General features: G+C 52.8%; 1 protein-coding gene across 1 annotated transcript; it reads right to left on the reverse strand.

The window, feature by feature from the left end:
* Nucleotides 1-8,379: 8,379 nt before the first annotated feature.
* On the reverse strand, nt 8,380-11,687 carry TMEM125 (transmembrane protein 125). Its single transcript, XM_043878336.1, has 3 exons — nt 11,522-11,687; nt 10,078-10,221; nt 8,380-9,833 (listed from the first exon to the last, which is right to left on the reverse strand). Exon 3 carries the CDS (start codon nt 9,689-9,691, stop codon nt 9,032-9,034), a length of 660 nt encoding a protein of 219 aa, XP_043734271.1. The 5' UTR covers nt 9,692-9,833; nt 10,078-10,221; nt 11,522-11,687; the 3' UTR covers nt 8,380-9,031.
* Nucleotides 11,688-16,035: the final 4,348 nt, after the last annotated feature.

Raw genomic sequence — 16,035 nt, forward strand, 5'->3', positions numbered from 1 at the left:
CTTGCCTGGAGAATCCCAAGGATGGCAGAGCCTGCTGGGCTGCCGTCTATGGGGCTGCACAGAGTCAGACACGACTGAAGCAACTTAGCAGCATGAGGTTCCATGCCTGAGACTCCCAAACTCTTCATTCTGGGTTTCAAGTATGCAGTTGATAGAATCTGATTGGCCCAGCTTGGGTGGAGTATCTACTACTGGTCTGATCAGCTCCGACCAGTAGGGGGCAGGCTCCTGTAGTCCTCTTGTGATTTGAGAAGCCCACCCATTTGTTCCAGTTCAGCCCCAGCCAAACAGGGGGAAGTGGGGAACCAGGCAGCTGCCCAGATGTATCCACCACATGCAGTGTTAGCCTTTGAGGAAAGAGCCAGAGGAGAAAGAAGGTGAGGGCTGACTAATGTGTGGGGTGCTTGAGGAAAAGGTCAGAAGTCAAGGATGGCTGTGGTATAGGGTTGAGGGTGCCCATGCCAAGGATGAAGCTGAAGAGGGGATGCTGTGCAGGGATGGAGGGAAGGGGAGAGACCAAGATGTGACTAAAGTGTGGCACAGTGAACAGAGATCCCAGGGATGTGATAGAATGGGGGTGAGGTGGGGGGGATGGGGAGATGGTTGACAGGAATTTTGGCCACTGGACACGCGGAGTAGGGAGTCAGCGAAGCCACCCTGGTTTCTGACTGACTGGCTGGGCACTTGAGGAAGAGCAGGTTTTCGGGGAGCAAGGATTCAATGCCGGACATGGGATTTCCAGGGGGTAGATGCTCGGGGTAGCTGCATTCACAGAGTGAAGTCCGGTCTGTAGATGTGGCCTTGGGAATCCTTGACAATAGGGTCTCTGAGCCCCTCGGGAGTGAATCAGCTCACCAGGGCTGGGGTGGGATAGAGGAGGCAGTGAGGACACAGCGGGGAAACACTGGCATCTAAGGGTTTGTCCGCAGAGGAGGAGGAGCTGGCAGATGTTGGGGAGGAGCCAGGGAGGAGGGGAGCCAAGCTTGTTCATTGTTCCTCAGCCCCCAGGCCCTCGAAGCCTGGGGAAGGCCCTGTGTGGGGGACAGCAGCACGGGCTGCCCCAGCCCGAGACCCCGGAGAGGGTGCTGAGTAGCAGAGCATGTCCTGGCCTCCGGGGGAGGAGCCAGTGGGTCACTTCTGTGCCCCTCATATGTCCTCGGGGCCCACCCGGAGGGGCTGCCCTGGCTTGCACTTCTGGGCCAGGAAGCAGCTCAGCTTCTCAGGGCCTTGATTGAACCTCTGAGAAATGTGGGCAGAGATGAGCGCCCAATCCCAGATTAGAAGTTTGGAGAAGGAAATGGCAACCCATTCCGGTATTGTTGCCTGGAGAACCCCATGGACAGAGGAGCCTGGCTGCTACAGTCCATGGGGTCACAAAGAGTTGGACACGACCGAAGTGACTTACCACACACATTTCTGAGCCCAGCACCAAGAAGGGTTGGTAGGGGAGACTTTCCCTCAGAACCTGCTGTTCAGTTCAGTCGCTCAGTCATGTCCGACTCTTTGCGACCCCATGGACTGCAGCACACCAGGCCTCCCTGTCCATCACCCACTCCTGGAGTTTACTCAGACTCATGTCCATTGAGTCAGTGATGCCGTCCAACCATCCCATCCTCTGTTGTCCCCTTCTCCTCCTGCCTTTAATCTTTCCCAGCATCAGGATCTTTTCAAATGAGTTAGTTCTTCGAATCACGTGGCCAAAGTATTGGAGTTTCAGCTTCAGCATCAGTCGTTCCAATGAATAGTCAGGACTGATTACCTTTAGGATGAACTGGTTGGATCTCCTTGCAGTCCAAGGGACTCTCAAGAGTCTTCTCCAACACCACAGTTCAAAAGCATCAATTCTTTGGCACTCAGCTTTCTTTATAGTCCAACTCTCACACCCATACATGACCACTGGAAAAACCACAAACTACTGCACATTTGCACTCATCTCACAGGCTAGTAAAGTAATGCTCAAAATTCTCCAAGCCAGGCTTCAGCAGCATGTGAACCGTGAATTTCCAGATGTTCAAGCTGGAGTTAGAAAAGGCAGAGAAACCAGAGATCAAATTGCCAACATCTGTTGGAAAATCGAAAAACAAGAGTTCCAGAACCTGCTGTGGGTGGCGCAAAATTTGGACCTAGAGAGCGGCCCAGCTGGGTTTCCCGGAGGGATGGTTCCCAGCGGGCTCGCGTGCCTGGCCCCAGGCACTAAGAGGAAACACCACTCGGGTCCACAGATTCAAGGACACGGAGAACTGCTGGGAGGCCTGGGACCCAGCCAGGCCTGTCTCTGGTCTGACCTCCTGTGGCTTCAGACCTCGATTCCAGGCCACCTCTGCCCCTCGCGTGCAGCCTGTCCTCATTCCTCCGTAGCTGTCACTACCTTCTCTCCCCTGGGAGCCCCAACCCAGACCTGACTGCAAAGGATAGCCCAGCTTCTCGGCAGCCTCATCCTGCTGTCCCCAAAGCAAGGCCACAACCCTTGTCCTTGTGTAGAGGCCAAAACCAGGGGTCACACAAGCCAGGGATGTGAAGTTGAAGAAGGCTGGCAGAGCAACAAACTGAGTTGAGATTACAGATGTGAAAGTGAAAGTGTGAGTCACTCAGTCGTGTCGGACTCTTTGCCACCCCAGGTTTGTAGCCCATCAGGCTTCTCTGTCCATGGGGTTCTCCAGGCAAGAATACTGGAGTGGATTGCCATTCCCTTCTTCATAGGATCTTTCTGACCCAGGGATTGAACCCCGGTCTCCTACATCGCAGGCAGATTCTTTGCCATCTAAGCCACCAGGAAGACCTGGATTCAAATCCCAGCTCTGCCATTTACCTGCTGTGTGACCTTGGGCAAGTTACTTACCCCCTCAGTGCTCCAATTTCTTCTCAGTAAAATAACGATCATAGTTACACTTGCCTCACATGGTTTTAGAAGGCTTAAATGAGTGACACATGTAAAGTGGAACAGAGCAAGCATCTGCAGGTATTAGCTGTATCTGTAGGGGCACCACCAGGGCAATCTCTCCCCACGACAGATCATCAGTCTTAATCCTGGAGAAGGAGCTTGCCATGCCTCCTTCCTCCTCATTCGCTCTAGACTGGGATTTGAACGTGTCTGTTTCCCAGGACTCAGGTCAGAAGATCCAGTTCAGAGCAGCAAAACACTAGAATTAGATGTTCTGATGCTCTCTCTTGGTAAATGTCACATTGCACTTAGATATACATGGGTTGTTTTCAAAAACCTTTTGATATTGATTTCTAACATAATTCCACAGTGATAAAGAGAACAGACTCAGTACAATTTCAGTACCTTTAGACCATGAAATATTTGTGACTTGTTTTATATCCCTGGATATATTCCAGTGTCTCTTGGTTTATAGTCTATGGAAACCTGAATAGAATCTGTATCCTGCTGTTTTAATTGTGTTGAATTGGTTCACAGTGCTTTTCATGTCTACTATATCCTTCTACTTTTCTGTCCATTCATTCTATTAATTTTTGAGGGTTTGATATTGAAAGTGCAACTAAACATCTTAATTTATCCACTTAAAAATAATTCTAATATATAGTAGGACTATATGTAATTTTGTTCTGTATTTTCTGTTTCCTGTAAATGTGTTATAATACTGTCATAATTAAAAGAGTAAAAAGGGGGGGAAAAGTTCTGATGCTGAAGGATATAATGACAGCAACAATAATAACACTGATGTGTAAGCACTTCCTTACAACAGCCCTGCTGGACAGGCAGCCCATTTGATAGGCTGAGAAGCTGAGGCTCAAACAGGTTAACTACAACTTGCCTGCTTCACTCAGCAATAACGCTATTATCTCACCTCTAAATCATGATCAAACAGACCCAGAGAAAGAATCTCCTGGTAGTTGAATTTGCCCCTATCATTCTTGGGTTGGCACCCCTTGCCCATGTGAATGAGGGCCAAGAAGTTCCAGGTTTGGGAGAGCAGGCTGGGAGGTAGAAGTGGTGGGTCCCATCCCTGACTGGGGAGGGGACCGGAGCAGGCTGTTCTCTGCTGTGCCCAGGGTGAGTCCTGGGCAACAGTCTAGGAGGCAGACTGGTCAGTGTGCAAACACGGAGCTTGTGTTGGTCCCCTGAGGCCCAGAGGAAGCTCCTCAAGGGGAGCCTGAGGTCTCCTGTGGGGTGTGACTGGATATGATGGAAGGACCACCTGATCTAGAACAGATTTGGAGGTTTCTGGAACATATTCTTCTAGGATCCAGGCATCCAGGAGACCCAGAAGGAACAGGGGGCAAGTCTTTCTCTCTCTTCATCTTGCCTACTGCCAGTGGGAGCTTCTAGGAGGTCTTGACCACTCTGTGCTATCTTTATCAGCTCCCCTTGTCCCTGACACCTATTTAGTAATTACAGGGCCTTTATGTTAACCTCTCTCTTGCCAATACCTGCCCCATCATGTCACAATTGCCACCATGTCATCATGTCTCCAGGTGACACTCCAACCTGAGACCTGCATCTTAACCTCTGCATACTGTTGAAGAACCCTCCCTCCCACCCCCTCACCGCTACCTGCATCGCCCAGTCCATGCTTCTGTTCCTGCCCGTTATCCAGTTTCCCACGGGCTCTCAAAGCCTCCATTTTCCAGCCTCCCTCGGGCCCTCAAAGTCTTCATTCCCCAGCATTCTCCAGGCTCTCAAAGCCTCCGGCAACCTTGCTGTTTCCCTGTTTATTCTCCCTAGCAACTCTTTAAAATGGCCTCAATCTGCCTGCGATGCAGGAGACCTGGGTTCGATTGCTGGGTTGGGAAGATCCCCTGGAGAAGGAAATGGCAACCCACTCCAGTATTCTTGCCTGGAGAGTCCCATGGGCAGAGGAGCCTGGCAGGCTACAGTCCATGGAGTCACAAGAGTTGGACACAACTTAGCGACTAAACCACCATCGCCGCTGCCTCAGAGAGAGTGGGTGTTGGTCAGTTTCCTGCTACAAAACTCACAAACCTACATGTGTCCACATTCTTCCTTCTTCCTATCAAAATAGCATCATGAGCCCAGTCACTCCACTGTGGGCTCCAGTCACTCTATTGTGGGCTCTGATCCACTCTCCCCACCTTCCTGCTCAGGGACTTAAAGACCTACTTCTTCTCTATCAATGTGGACCCATCACATCTGTCTGGTCCTAAAGAAGCTCCTCCAGGTAGATAGTCACGAAGACCCGTGAGTCCTACCTTCTGAGCATCCATAGAACCTGTCCTATAAGACTGTCCTAGCAGACACCTCCTTGTCCAAGCAAGCCCTGTCATCTGGAGATGGCATCAGTCTACCACTGGAGTCTGGCCCTCCACCCAGCTGATACCATCCTTCCCATGTTACAGTTGGGTATATAGATGATGATGTCCACTCCCTTTGGAACAAGTCCTCTATGAGCAGAGACAGAGGCTTTCCCTGCCTCCATTTTTGCCTCTTCCTATGAATTCTAAAATACAGTTTCAGCCAGGCCATTGCTTTCCTTACAGTCCATCACTGGATTCCTCTTGACCTCAAGAAACTGTGCTACCTGCTAAAGAGACTCTGAAGCCTGGGAGGGGCCCAGGGCTCCCCTCAGGTACGCCCTTGCCTCTTGCCTGTTAATGCTCCATGTTTCCACCACTAACAATCTCTGTGGTTCCTCAAAGGACCAGTTCTCTCGTCTCTGGGCACTTCTGCTCTTTCTTCTTTCTGGGATTCTCTTCCCAACCTCCTTAGCTTGGCCAGCTGCTTCTCATCCCTCAGGAGCTTGCTGAAATGGCACTTCTGGGGCTGGTTAGTCATTTTTTCTTACTCCTTTTCTCCTTAGACCAATCTGGCCTTCAGAGGGCAGCCAGGCGAGTCCCTAATCCCATTCTGGTTAGGTTACCACCCTAATTAAAACCTTCCCAGGTTTCTCAGTGTCCTGAGGACAAAGTCCAAATTCCTTAGCTTGGCTGACAAGACCATTTGACAGACAGGAGTTAAGAAGGAGCGATTTCGTGGGAGCAAGGTGGAGGTTTCCTGCCCCACGACTTTCATTTTCTCACGATGAGGGAGGCCAAGTTGTTTGCAGACAGCAGTGCTGGGGGCTGCGGGGGGAGTGATGCTGGGGTGTGAAGGGAGTGGAGGGAACTTGAGGGCCATGTGGGAGCAGGAGCTGGCCTGGGAAACAGTGTAAATTGTGAACTGAGTTTCAGACCGGGCTGAGATTGGTGATGGGGAATCACGCTGACACCAGGCTGCCTGGCTCTTCAGATTTCTCTAGTAGCCACTTGCTGTGAGTGTTCATCCACAGAGGGGATTTTTGCTGGGAGGGAGGGACCAAAGGTCAGGCAGCTAGGTTGTTGAGGAGTCTGTCAAGGAGTGGGTGAGAGGATGAGTCACAGACTCTTAACCAGATGGAATGAGAAGACAGAATGGACTGCTTTAAGAGAGAGGGAGAGAGCGGAGGTGGTCAGTGGATAGCTGGTTGTGATGGAGACCAAGATGGGCTTTAGTGAGATGCTTTGAGCCACAACCTGGAAGTGGGAGGTTATGGGGTCGGCTTTAGTGAATGAGGAAGTATTAGCATTTTTACTGTGCCTGGGCCTCCGCCCAGCTGTTACCTTCCTTCCCATGTTATAATTGGGTGTATAGATGATGACTTCCACTGCCCTTTGGAATAGGTCCTCTGTGGGCAGGAGCCATGCTCCTCATGTAGCGTCCGTCCCAGGAGAGTCTGACATGGCCTGACCCATGGTAACTGCAAATCCAGACATTTTCATATGTAACTCTTCCCCCTCCTGATTTTCCATGTTTCTGTTTTCCTTTAGTTTCTTGAAAGAAATTTTGTGAAAGAATATAATCTCATCTCAGCTGAAAAAAAACCCAGGATGTAAGCCCCATTTTACAGGATGGAGAGGCATTCAGTGGTTCTCTGATGGCCCAGGAGTTGGGTGAGAGTGAGAGTCTCCTCTCCGGAGCCCCGGAAGAATGAGTTACTGGGGCAGATGGTGTGGGGCCTCAGGAGGGAAAGATTCAGGGCCAACAGCAGACAGTGGTATAACCTCCCACCTTTCCCACTTCTAGGAGGGTCTCAATGAGCTGAGTCCTTAGTCCACCCATCCACACCCTACTACGTGCTGGGCTAGGAACACATGGATGAGCTGGACACAGACCCTGCCAGAAGGAGATCACCGTCTGGTTAAGGGGATAGATTGACAGAGAAAGAACTGCAGGCTGGTGTCTACAATGGAGGGTTTGGCCATAGCAAAGGGAACTTGCTAGTGTAGGGAAAGCGGGTCAGGGAAGACTCCCGAGAACATGGCTTCCTAGAGCCCAGAGTCTTGAAGAGTGCCACGGCAGGAGGAGGGAGCCATGAAGCCTGGGAGGATGGCGAGGAAATGGTGAGTCACGCTGATGCTGCGCCATGGCTGGCTCATGGGTGCGTTGAGGAGAGGGAGGCCAGTCCTGTCAGGGAGTCTGCACATTAGCCTGCAAAAGCAGGGGGGACCTTGGCACCTGAAGTCTTTAACCTGGATGCTGGGTGAAGGGTGAGACCGGGAGCTAGTTCAAAGTAGAGAGGAGAGGGGCTCACATTTGAATATGTGGAGTCTGAGATGCCCACGATATTCCCGGTGCTCCTCGACTTGCCTATTCTCTCTGCCCACGTTGTTCCCTGCCACGGCTGGCAACACCCTTCCCCTCATCCATCAGCTCAGCGTTTTCTCCAGGAAACTGCCTTGATCTTGGCAGCTGAAAGCGATTTTCCTGTCAGAGCCTCTGTAGCTCCACATTTAATACCTCTTAGGCAGCGCATCTGCCCAGCTTCCCCACCGCTCCTGGTTTCCTCGGTAGGGGTATCCCATGGTCTTCACCTTGCGAAGCAGGAAGTGATGAAACCATAACTCAGGCAACGAGTGTCCCTGCACCCACAGAGGGAGAGCCCTTTCAGGGCTGACCTTAAGCAGGAAGAGACTTATGCTCCAGCGGGCATCCAACACTCCTCCCATGCCTGGGAACCCAGAGGTAGGCCAGCTGGTGCTGCGATTACACAGACCAGGATGTTCTGGTTTCAGAGGTGGGGTTGGGAGCTGCAGCCTCTGGAGAAGCCAGGTGATAAAACCTAAATACTCAGGCTTCATGTGAAACCAACACCTAAGCAGATGAGGACTCATCAGCCTCCCCGCCCACACCGCCTTCTCCCTGGGACCGAGGCCTGCCACCTTCCTGAGGGTGAGCATCCCCTCACTCTTCCCCTCTCCAGCTTTCTAGTACCTATGCGGAGAAGCCACAGGCCCAGCTGACGACAGCTTCAAGGTTCCTCTGTTAGCCTGAGAGAGGCACAAAGTGCTCCTTTAGGGTGGGATGGCTGGGGGTGGGGTAGGGGGGAAGGGGCAGGGCCAAGGGAAGGGATGGTTTCTAAGGGAGATGCTTAAAGGCAATACTAGTAATAGTAGCCACCACTTTTATTGCACACCTGCCATGTGCCTGGCCCTTCCACACATCATCTCATTTGATCCTAACAATTGATGACCATGACTGTTTCTCTTAAGAGACTGGGGCTCAGAGAGGTTAAGCCACTTGCCCAAAGCCCTCAGCTGGTGAGTGGTAGAGGGGGCTCTGTCCCCAGGCCTGTCACGCCAGGGCCTGTGTTCTATCCACTTCACCACCACTCACTCTCCTGGATGAAGAGGGCTCACTTTGCAGTCTCTGGGGGTGAGCAGCGACCTCTCCTGGGGAAACAGGTGATGGGTGTTACAGGCAGGGCTGGCTCTCGGAGGTGTTAGGAACAGGGGTCAAGAATCTTCAGGGATCCCAGACCCTTCTCTGCCGAGAGGCTCGGAACACCGACAGACAACTCCATGAGCTCCAAGGAGAAGCAGTCCTCTCCTTGTGATGTGATGTGTGGGTGCATGCCGGCTTCTCGTCACACAGTCACGCAGTCCCTCAGTGGGCTACGCAGTCCTGGGGACACACGTGCTGTCACTATCTCCTCGGTATGCGTGTGCACACACACTTGCACACACACTCACTCATGCTCGGGCACGGTTCTGTGGAGGCTGAGGGCAGGTCGGGGGAAGGAGGGCCCGGGCTCAGTCAGATGAGGCTGGCGATGCTGGACGTGGTCTCATGATGCTGACCGGCGGACAGCTGTCCTGAGATGCTGAAGATGCTGCCGTTGCCGCTGCGGTCACTGCGGGTGGGGGGGGTGGCCATGCGGGTTGAGGGGCAGTGTCCGCTCACGGCCACCTGATAGAGCAGCAGGCCCAGCAGCAAGAGTGCACCAGAGGCAGCCAGGGTGATGCCCACGGACAGCATGGCAGCCAGCGGCCGGGCCGGGGCGGGGGCAGCAGCCAGCCCGGCCAGAGTCAGGCCAGTGACCAGCAACACCAGGCCGCTGAGCAGCACCACCAAGGCGTCGGCACCTCCTCCGCTGCGCAGCAGGGCCACGTGGTGGGGCTGGCGGATGCAGTTCATGTCCTGCACGGCCGAGCTCATCAGCTGCTTAACCAGGACCACCAGGGCCAGCAGGCAGAGCGCCGTGCCCACTGCCAGGCGCCACTCCCCCGAGCGGCTGCTGGTGGAGGACAGCAGGGCCACGCCGCCCGCCCCACAGCCCGCCACGAGGCCCACGGCCACGGCGAAGCAGAGTGCCGAGCGCCGCGGCTGCTGGGACCACCACAGCTCCACCTGCTCCGCCAGCACATCCGCGGGCAGCCCCCGGCCCCGCGGGGCCTGAACCTCTCCTTCAGACATGGCTGATCTGGCACGAGTGAGGGCGGAGGGCAGCCTCAGGGGGCAGAGGTGCAGGTCATGGCCTGGAGCCCCCACCACCTGCGTGGCAGCTAGAGGCCCAGAGTCCCATTCCTCGCATGGTCCAGGGTCTGGTCACCATCACCTGCCGGGGGAGAATCACACTTGCTATCTCCCCAGTCCACCTGCCCCTTATGGTCTCTCCTGGGAGCCTTGGGGATGCTCCCGTGTCCCCTGGGAATCCTCCCACATCCCCTGCAATCCCCCCGGGCCACCCAAGTCCCTCCCTAGCACTTTCCCTTGGGAATGCCTCTCCAGAGACCCCAGGAGAGCTCCCTCCACCCAAAGCACCCCCAGCCCTCTAGGGAACCCCCTGCCCAACCCCTGACCTCTCTGGCTGTCTCAGTTGCCTGTCCCATTCCGGCTGGCCAATGGAGCTGGTGTCACAGTGGACGATGGGACTGGATGAAGACTCGCAGATAAAGCCTCATTCAGGATCTGACTCACATGGCCTCAGCTGTCACCGCTGGCTCCTGGGGGGAGGGTTAAGGGGGGGGAGGGGGCTTATGATTTAACCCTTCTGGAACCAGCAGCCCGACCCTGCATCTTCTCTCTTGGGGCTGCGGCTCCTTCTCTGCAAGTCAGGATCTGACCCCTAACACCCTCCTTCCCCTGAGGTCCCATCCAATCTCATAGCCACAGCTGCTGGTTCCTGAATCCCCCTCTCTGCCAAACCCAGATCTCCCTCCCAAGCTCCAGACCTGTAAGGTAGTAGTCACTCTGACGTCCCATAGGCACCTCTGATACAACAGGTCCCAACCCAAGCTTGTCATCTTATCCTGAACCTGCTTCTCCTTTGCGCTCCTCCCTTGGGCACGTCCTGGGGACGCCACCTCTGAACATTTTTCCATCTCATCCCTGCCCTCATCCCCTTGCTCCTGTACTTCAACTTCTGTCCCCTCACAACTCCCTCACTGCTCTTCCTGCCTCCCCCACACTTCTCCTCTCACCGCCCCCCATGCCACAATTTCTCTAACGTGGTACAAAGGGAAGGAGGGCTCTGGACTGGCCCCCCAACTGCAGTCCCTCCACCGTGGGTGTGTGGGCGAGGGATCTTGCAGCGGTTCCTCATCGAACACGTCCTCCAGAGGCCAGTCAGAGTGACTCCCACCAGGCAAAATACAGCATTCCAGGCCCTGCCACAAGGATCCCCAGTTCACAGCAGGGCTGCTGCTGTGATGAGGGCTGGGCTGTGGGTTAGTCAGAGAGGGGTCTGCAGGAGGTTAGAGAAGCCCCCATGAGTTCACCTCTTGGAGCTCATGCTCCTAATCTGAAAAGTGAGGCCAATAACATTTATCTGGGGGGAGGGGGGCATTAAAAATCTCCAGGTCAGAATTTCAGTGGGAATTCTAGGGCCCGCAAAGATGCAGAGTATTCTTTCTGAATAAAAGAACCCAGCATTCTTTCATTCAATTCAGGACGAAGATTCCTGCTCTATATGGAGGACGCAGGCTCTAGGTCATTCTGGGAACGTGACTTCATGACTGTACGTGGGTTACACCCTTGATGAGGTATCCGTTGTTCCAATCCCTCAGCAGGGGCTGCGAGGCACGTGAGGTAGGAGGGCAGCTGCAAATGCCCCCAAGGGAGGTGGGGGAGGGGCCGAGGAGGGGCCCTGGAATCAGTCCCTGCTTCCCCAGGACTGTGACTTCTCTGGTCTGAAAGTGCTTGCACAGGTGTGCTGGGACCGCGGGCCCGGGGTTGGGGGTTCTCAAGGGAAGAGCCAGTGGGAGAAGGTGGGCTGGTAGGGGTAGGGGAACATGGGGCACTCACAAGAAGCCTGGAGTTGTTGGATCCGATCCCGAGCAGTCAGGGCGGGCAGGTGGGGCACTCCAGCTCCGTTTCCGGGGAGGCGCTTCACCTGCCTAACCTACACCTAGGTGAGCTGAGGTGGGGGAGGGGGAGGAGGATCAACAGGTGTTTCCAAGGCAGAGCCTGAGCCGATTGGCTGACGTGCACTGCTCCTTCTGCTGGGCTGAGGCATTCCAGGGAAGGGAGGGGCTTCTGTCTGCTGCTCTTAGGGCTTGAACACAATTCCTAGACCTGGATAGCAGGAAGGAATGTTGTCCATCTGCCCCAGAGCCTGGGCCTGAGCCCATCCCCCAGCTCCAACCTCTGTTTAGCTTTAACTCCAGCCTGCAACCCAACCCCAAAACCCAGCTGCAGTTTTAAACCCTACCTAGAACTCCTGGATCTAGCTGAGGCCTCCACCTCACATCTCAGCCCCAACTCTGAATCTCAAATCCCAATCCAGCCCCAACCCCATTTCCAAATCCAGTTCCAGTCCCAGCCCCAGATCCCAACCCCAAATCTGACTTGAAACCTCAGTTCCAAATTCTGGAATTTGGAACCTCATCCTTGGCCTCAAACTTGACCCATTTCTGAATGTAGCCCCCAAATTCTAACTCCAAAGTCAAATCCTGCCTCTGCCCCAAATTCCAAAACCAGTTGTCCCACAAACCCAGCCCCACTACTTCCTTGTTACTTTCCCCTGAGCAGGAGTCCCCCAAGACCCTTGCCCATTTTCCTTCTAAGCCTCAAGGGCCTGACCGAGGTAGGTTTGTCCCACGTCTTGGTCCCACTGAGGAGGCAGGGTTTGAGTGGACAGGGAGAACTGGGTAATGGCTCTTCAGGGAGAAAGCAAGGGTTCCCTTGCTTAAAACACTTGCAGAATAAACACTTGGGGATAAATGCCTTTCTCCTTCACAGGCTTACAAAACCCCTGCCATCAATACCGGCCAGTCATTTTCCTCTGGCCCCTGCCTTGCAGCCAGAATGCCTTTCTTTCAGTTATGCATGCTCTGCATTGCTCTGTCCTTCTGCTTGGTTTTTGAACTCAGAGTTCCCTCTCCCTGGGATATTTACAACACCCTCAACCTCAGTCTGACCAACTTGAATTCTTCAGCTGAGATGTCACCTCCTCCAGGAAGCCCTCCTTGACCTCCAGGCTGGTTCAGGTGCCTCTCTGGGGTGCCCATGGCCCTGGGGCTTCCCCCCCACTGCTCTTACTGCATGCGCTAAGAGTGCTCTCATTTACTAACCTGTCACCCCTCACTAGAAAACACCCTGATGCCGGGAAAGACAGAAGGCAGGAGGAGAAGGGGATGACAGAGGGCGAGATGGTTGGATGGCGTCACTGACTCAATGGACATGAGTTTGAGCAAGCCCTGGGAAATGGTGAAGGACAGGGAAGCCTGGCGTGCTGCAGTCCATGGGGTCACAAAGAGTCGGACACAACTCAGTGACTGAAAAACAGCAATATCCCTCAATAGTGAGGTTCCCAGTGCATACAGGTTTAGTGCCCGTTTTGCTAACCACGGTGACCTCAGCAACCAGCCCTGTGCCTGGCATGTGGGAAGTAATCAGTAAATATTTGCTGAGTGAATGAATGTGCGAACTGCTGGATGTGGGGTTTTTATGCAGGGAGCTTGGGAGATGAAGCTGGAAAGACAAGTTTGGCTCAGGTGGCACAGGGCCTTGAATGCCCTGGCGAGGCATTTGGACTCACTGGAGGTACTCATGGAGGGTTCTGAAATATAACAAGAACTTGGGCAGGGTTCTGCTTCTGATGGGCGAATCTGGCACCACACACCGCATAATGGGTGAGGGGGGCTGGTTGGAAGTGGCTCTAGGCTGGATCGAACCCCCTGTAATACCTCCTGCTCTCTCTTCCTTCTGGTGTGTATGAAACACACAAGAAAGACAAAATCAACATTTTCATTCCATCATCAGCTCACAAAGTCTTATGCTGGACCCGTTCATTGCCTTGTCTGCAGAGATCATTGGGGCCTGGTCATAACTCTACAGCAGCATTGTCCAGTAGAAATATAACACAAGCCACATATGTAATTTAAAATTATCTAGTAACCATGTGAAAAAAGTAAAAAGAAACAGGTGAAATGAACACATTAAAATTTTTATTGAAGCCCCAGATTATTTTCATTTTACTATACAAGTGATTGAGCTATTTTAATATTTTATTTTGTCTGTGTATTTTATACTTATAGTGCATCTCAGCTCAGACTAGCCATCTGTCTAAAGCTTTCCAGGTATGGCTTGCAGATATTTTACTGGATGGCTTCCCTTCAATGAAAAAGGGAAAGAGGCAGGCTGGACCTTGGGACAGATGTGGTTTTACTACTTTGCAAAACATTACAAAGAGTTCCCTGCCCTGGAGTGGGCATGGAGCAAAGATCTGGCGGGCTCAGTGGCCGTGTATTCCTCTTGTTCCTCTGACATTCCTTTTCTTCCTGGTTCCAGGGAGGGGCCAGTTCCAGCCAGACCCATGGTCCGGCTGTCCTGAATAGAGCTGGACAGGGTAAGTCATGAGATTCACCCCCCACCCCACCCACCCCCGCCCCCCACCCGCTTCCTCAGGGGGTTTGAAGGGAATTTTTCTGGGTGGAGGGAGCAAAGCCTAAAAGCTTCTTCAGTTTAAACATTGATCAGGTGACACTCTGTCCTCATTATGGGTCTATCGAATAACCTGGAGTTAAGATGGACAGGGAGGCTCCTCGCAGGGCTGTTGAACTCTGTCCCCAAAGCAAAGGCCGCTGGGACAGCTCAGATGGCTGGTACTGGAGGCAGGGGGAGGAGGCGACAGTGGGCAGAGAGTGTAAGATGTGGATCCTAACTGATCCCTTAGCCGGTGGGAGGACCCAGGAGAAGGGAGAGGCCCTGCAGCCCAGCCTCCCTGCTTGGGCCAAGTTCCCACCTCAGACTATTCTCCACCCAGTAAGCTGCAGTGATCCTGTTACATTTGGAGCAGATAATGTCACTGCTCTGCCTCCAATGTCACCCCTCCAATTGCCTATCTTACCCGGAGAAATAGCCAGGGTCCTTCCACCGTCTCGAACGCCTTCTCTGACTGCATCCCCTGCTGTCTCTCTTCTGCTTGTGATTGCTCAGAGCCTTTGCACTGACTGTTCCCTCTGCCTGGAATGCTTTCCTCCTTTGGGCTCCCTCCCTCACCTTTCTTCAGGAAGGTGCTCAAATGTCCCCTTCTCAGGGAGCCTTCCCCCGCCATCCTGTCTGACAGGGGACTGTCGTACTGAGGGAAGTAAGACAGAGAAGGAGAAATACGGTATGACACCCCTTACATGGGGAATCTAAAGTGAAGTGATACAAATAACTTATTTACAAAACACATGCACACTCACAGACTTAGAGGAGGAACTTACGGATGCCAGGGGGAAAAAGATGGAGGGAAGAGAGAGTGAGGGAGTTATGAACCTTATGAACAGTTATATTTAAAGTGGATGATCAAGTACCTACTATACAGCACAGGGACCTCTGTTCAATGTCAGGTGGCAGCCAGGATGGGAGGGGAGTCTGGGGGAGAATGGACCCATGCACATGTTTCGTTGAGTCCCTTTGCTATCCATTTGAAACTATCACAACATTGTTAATTGGCTATATTCCAATACAAAATTAAAAATTAAAAAAAAAAATCACAGCCTTCCACATACTTCCTATCTCCCTGCCCTTAGTTCTCTGATTTCCTTTATTCTCTCATGTTTCTCCTTAGCTTTTTGCTGTCTAATATGCCATATATTCTTCTTATCTGCTTGGAATAGTGTCTGTCTACCCCACTAGAAGATAAGTTTCATGAAGAGAGAGATTTGTGTAGAGAGATCCTAGCCCCTAGAACAGGCCTGGCAAATAATGGGTGTTTAGAAAACACATGGACAGTAGAGAAAATTCTGGTTTTGAAATTAGATTGACCTTGAAGGTCCCATTCCCAGCTCTAGTTGTGCAACCTTAGAAAAACGGCTTAACCTGTGTCCCAATCTCTTCATTTGCAAAACGTGGACAATAGTACTTAGTCTAAATAGCTGGGGGCGAGAATGAAGAATATAATTCATCCAGCAAACATTTACTGTTTCCCTTCTCTGGATCAGGCATTGTGCAGGTGCTGGAGACAGCAGTGAGCAAAAGCAGTCCTGTCCCTGTTAAGCTGAAAGGCGGTTGGAGGACCAAGGGCTTAAAGCACAGGTGCAACAGTAGATCTTTGATGGCTCCATCCCCTCTGCCCCTACTCCAGATTCCATGACTGACAGTTGCTCCAGACAGACATCTTTTGGAGTATCTACCCTGCTCACAATGACCAACTTCACTCTGGGAATGAACCCCAGTAACCAGGATTCCATTCTGTGACCCAGCACCACGGGTACAGTTGATTGGTTAGAAGTGAACTCCAGACTCAAGCTGTGTGTGTGTGCTAGGTCGCTTCAGCTGTGTCCAGTTCTTTGTGACCCTATGAACATTTGCAACCCCATGGACTGCAG

This window comes from Cervus elaphus, chromosome 20, assembly GCF_910594005.1.
Source record: "Cervus elaphus chromosome 20, mCerEla1.1, whole genome shotgun sequence".
Classification (NCBI taxonomy): Eukaryota; Metazoa; Chordata; class Mammalia; order Artiodactyla; family Cervidae; genus Cervus; species Cervus elaphus.

What these genes read in the sequence shown, in the direction of transcription:
- TMEM125 (XM_043878336.1), bottom strand. Translation starts at nt 9,691, where the DNA reads ATGTCTGAAGGAGAGGTTCAGGCCCCGCGGGGCCGGGGGCTGCCCGCG.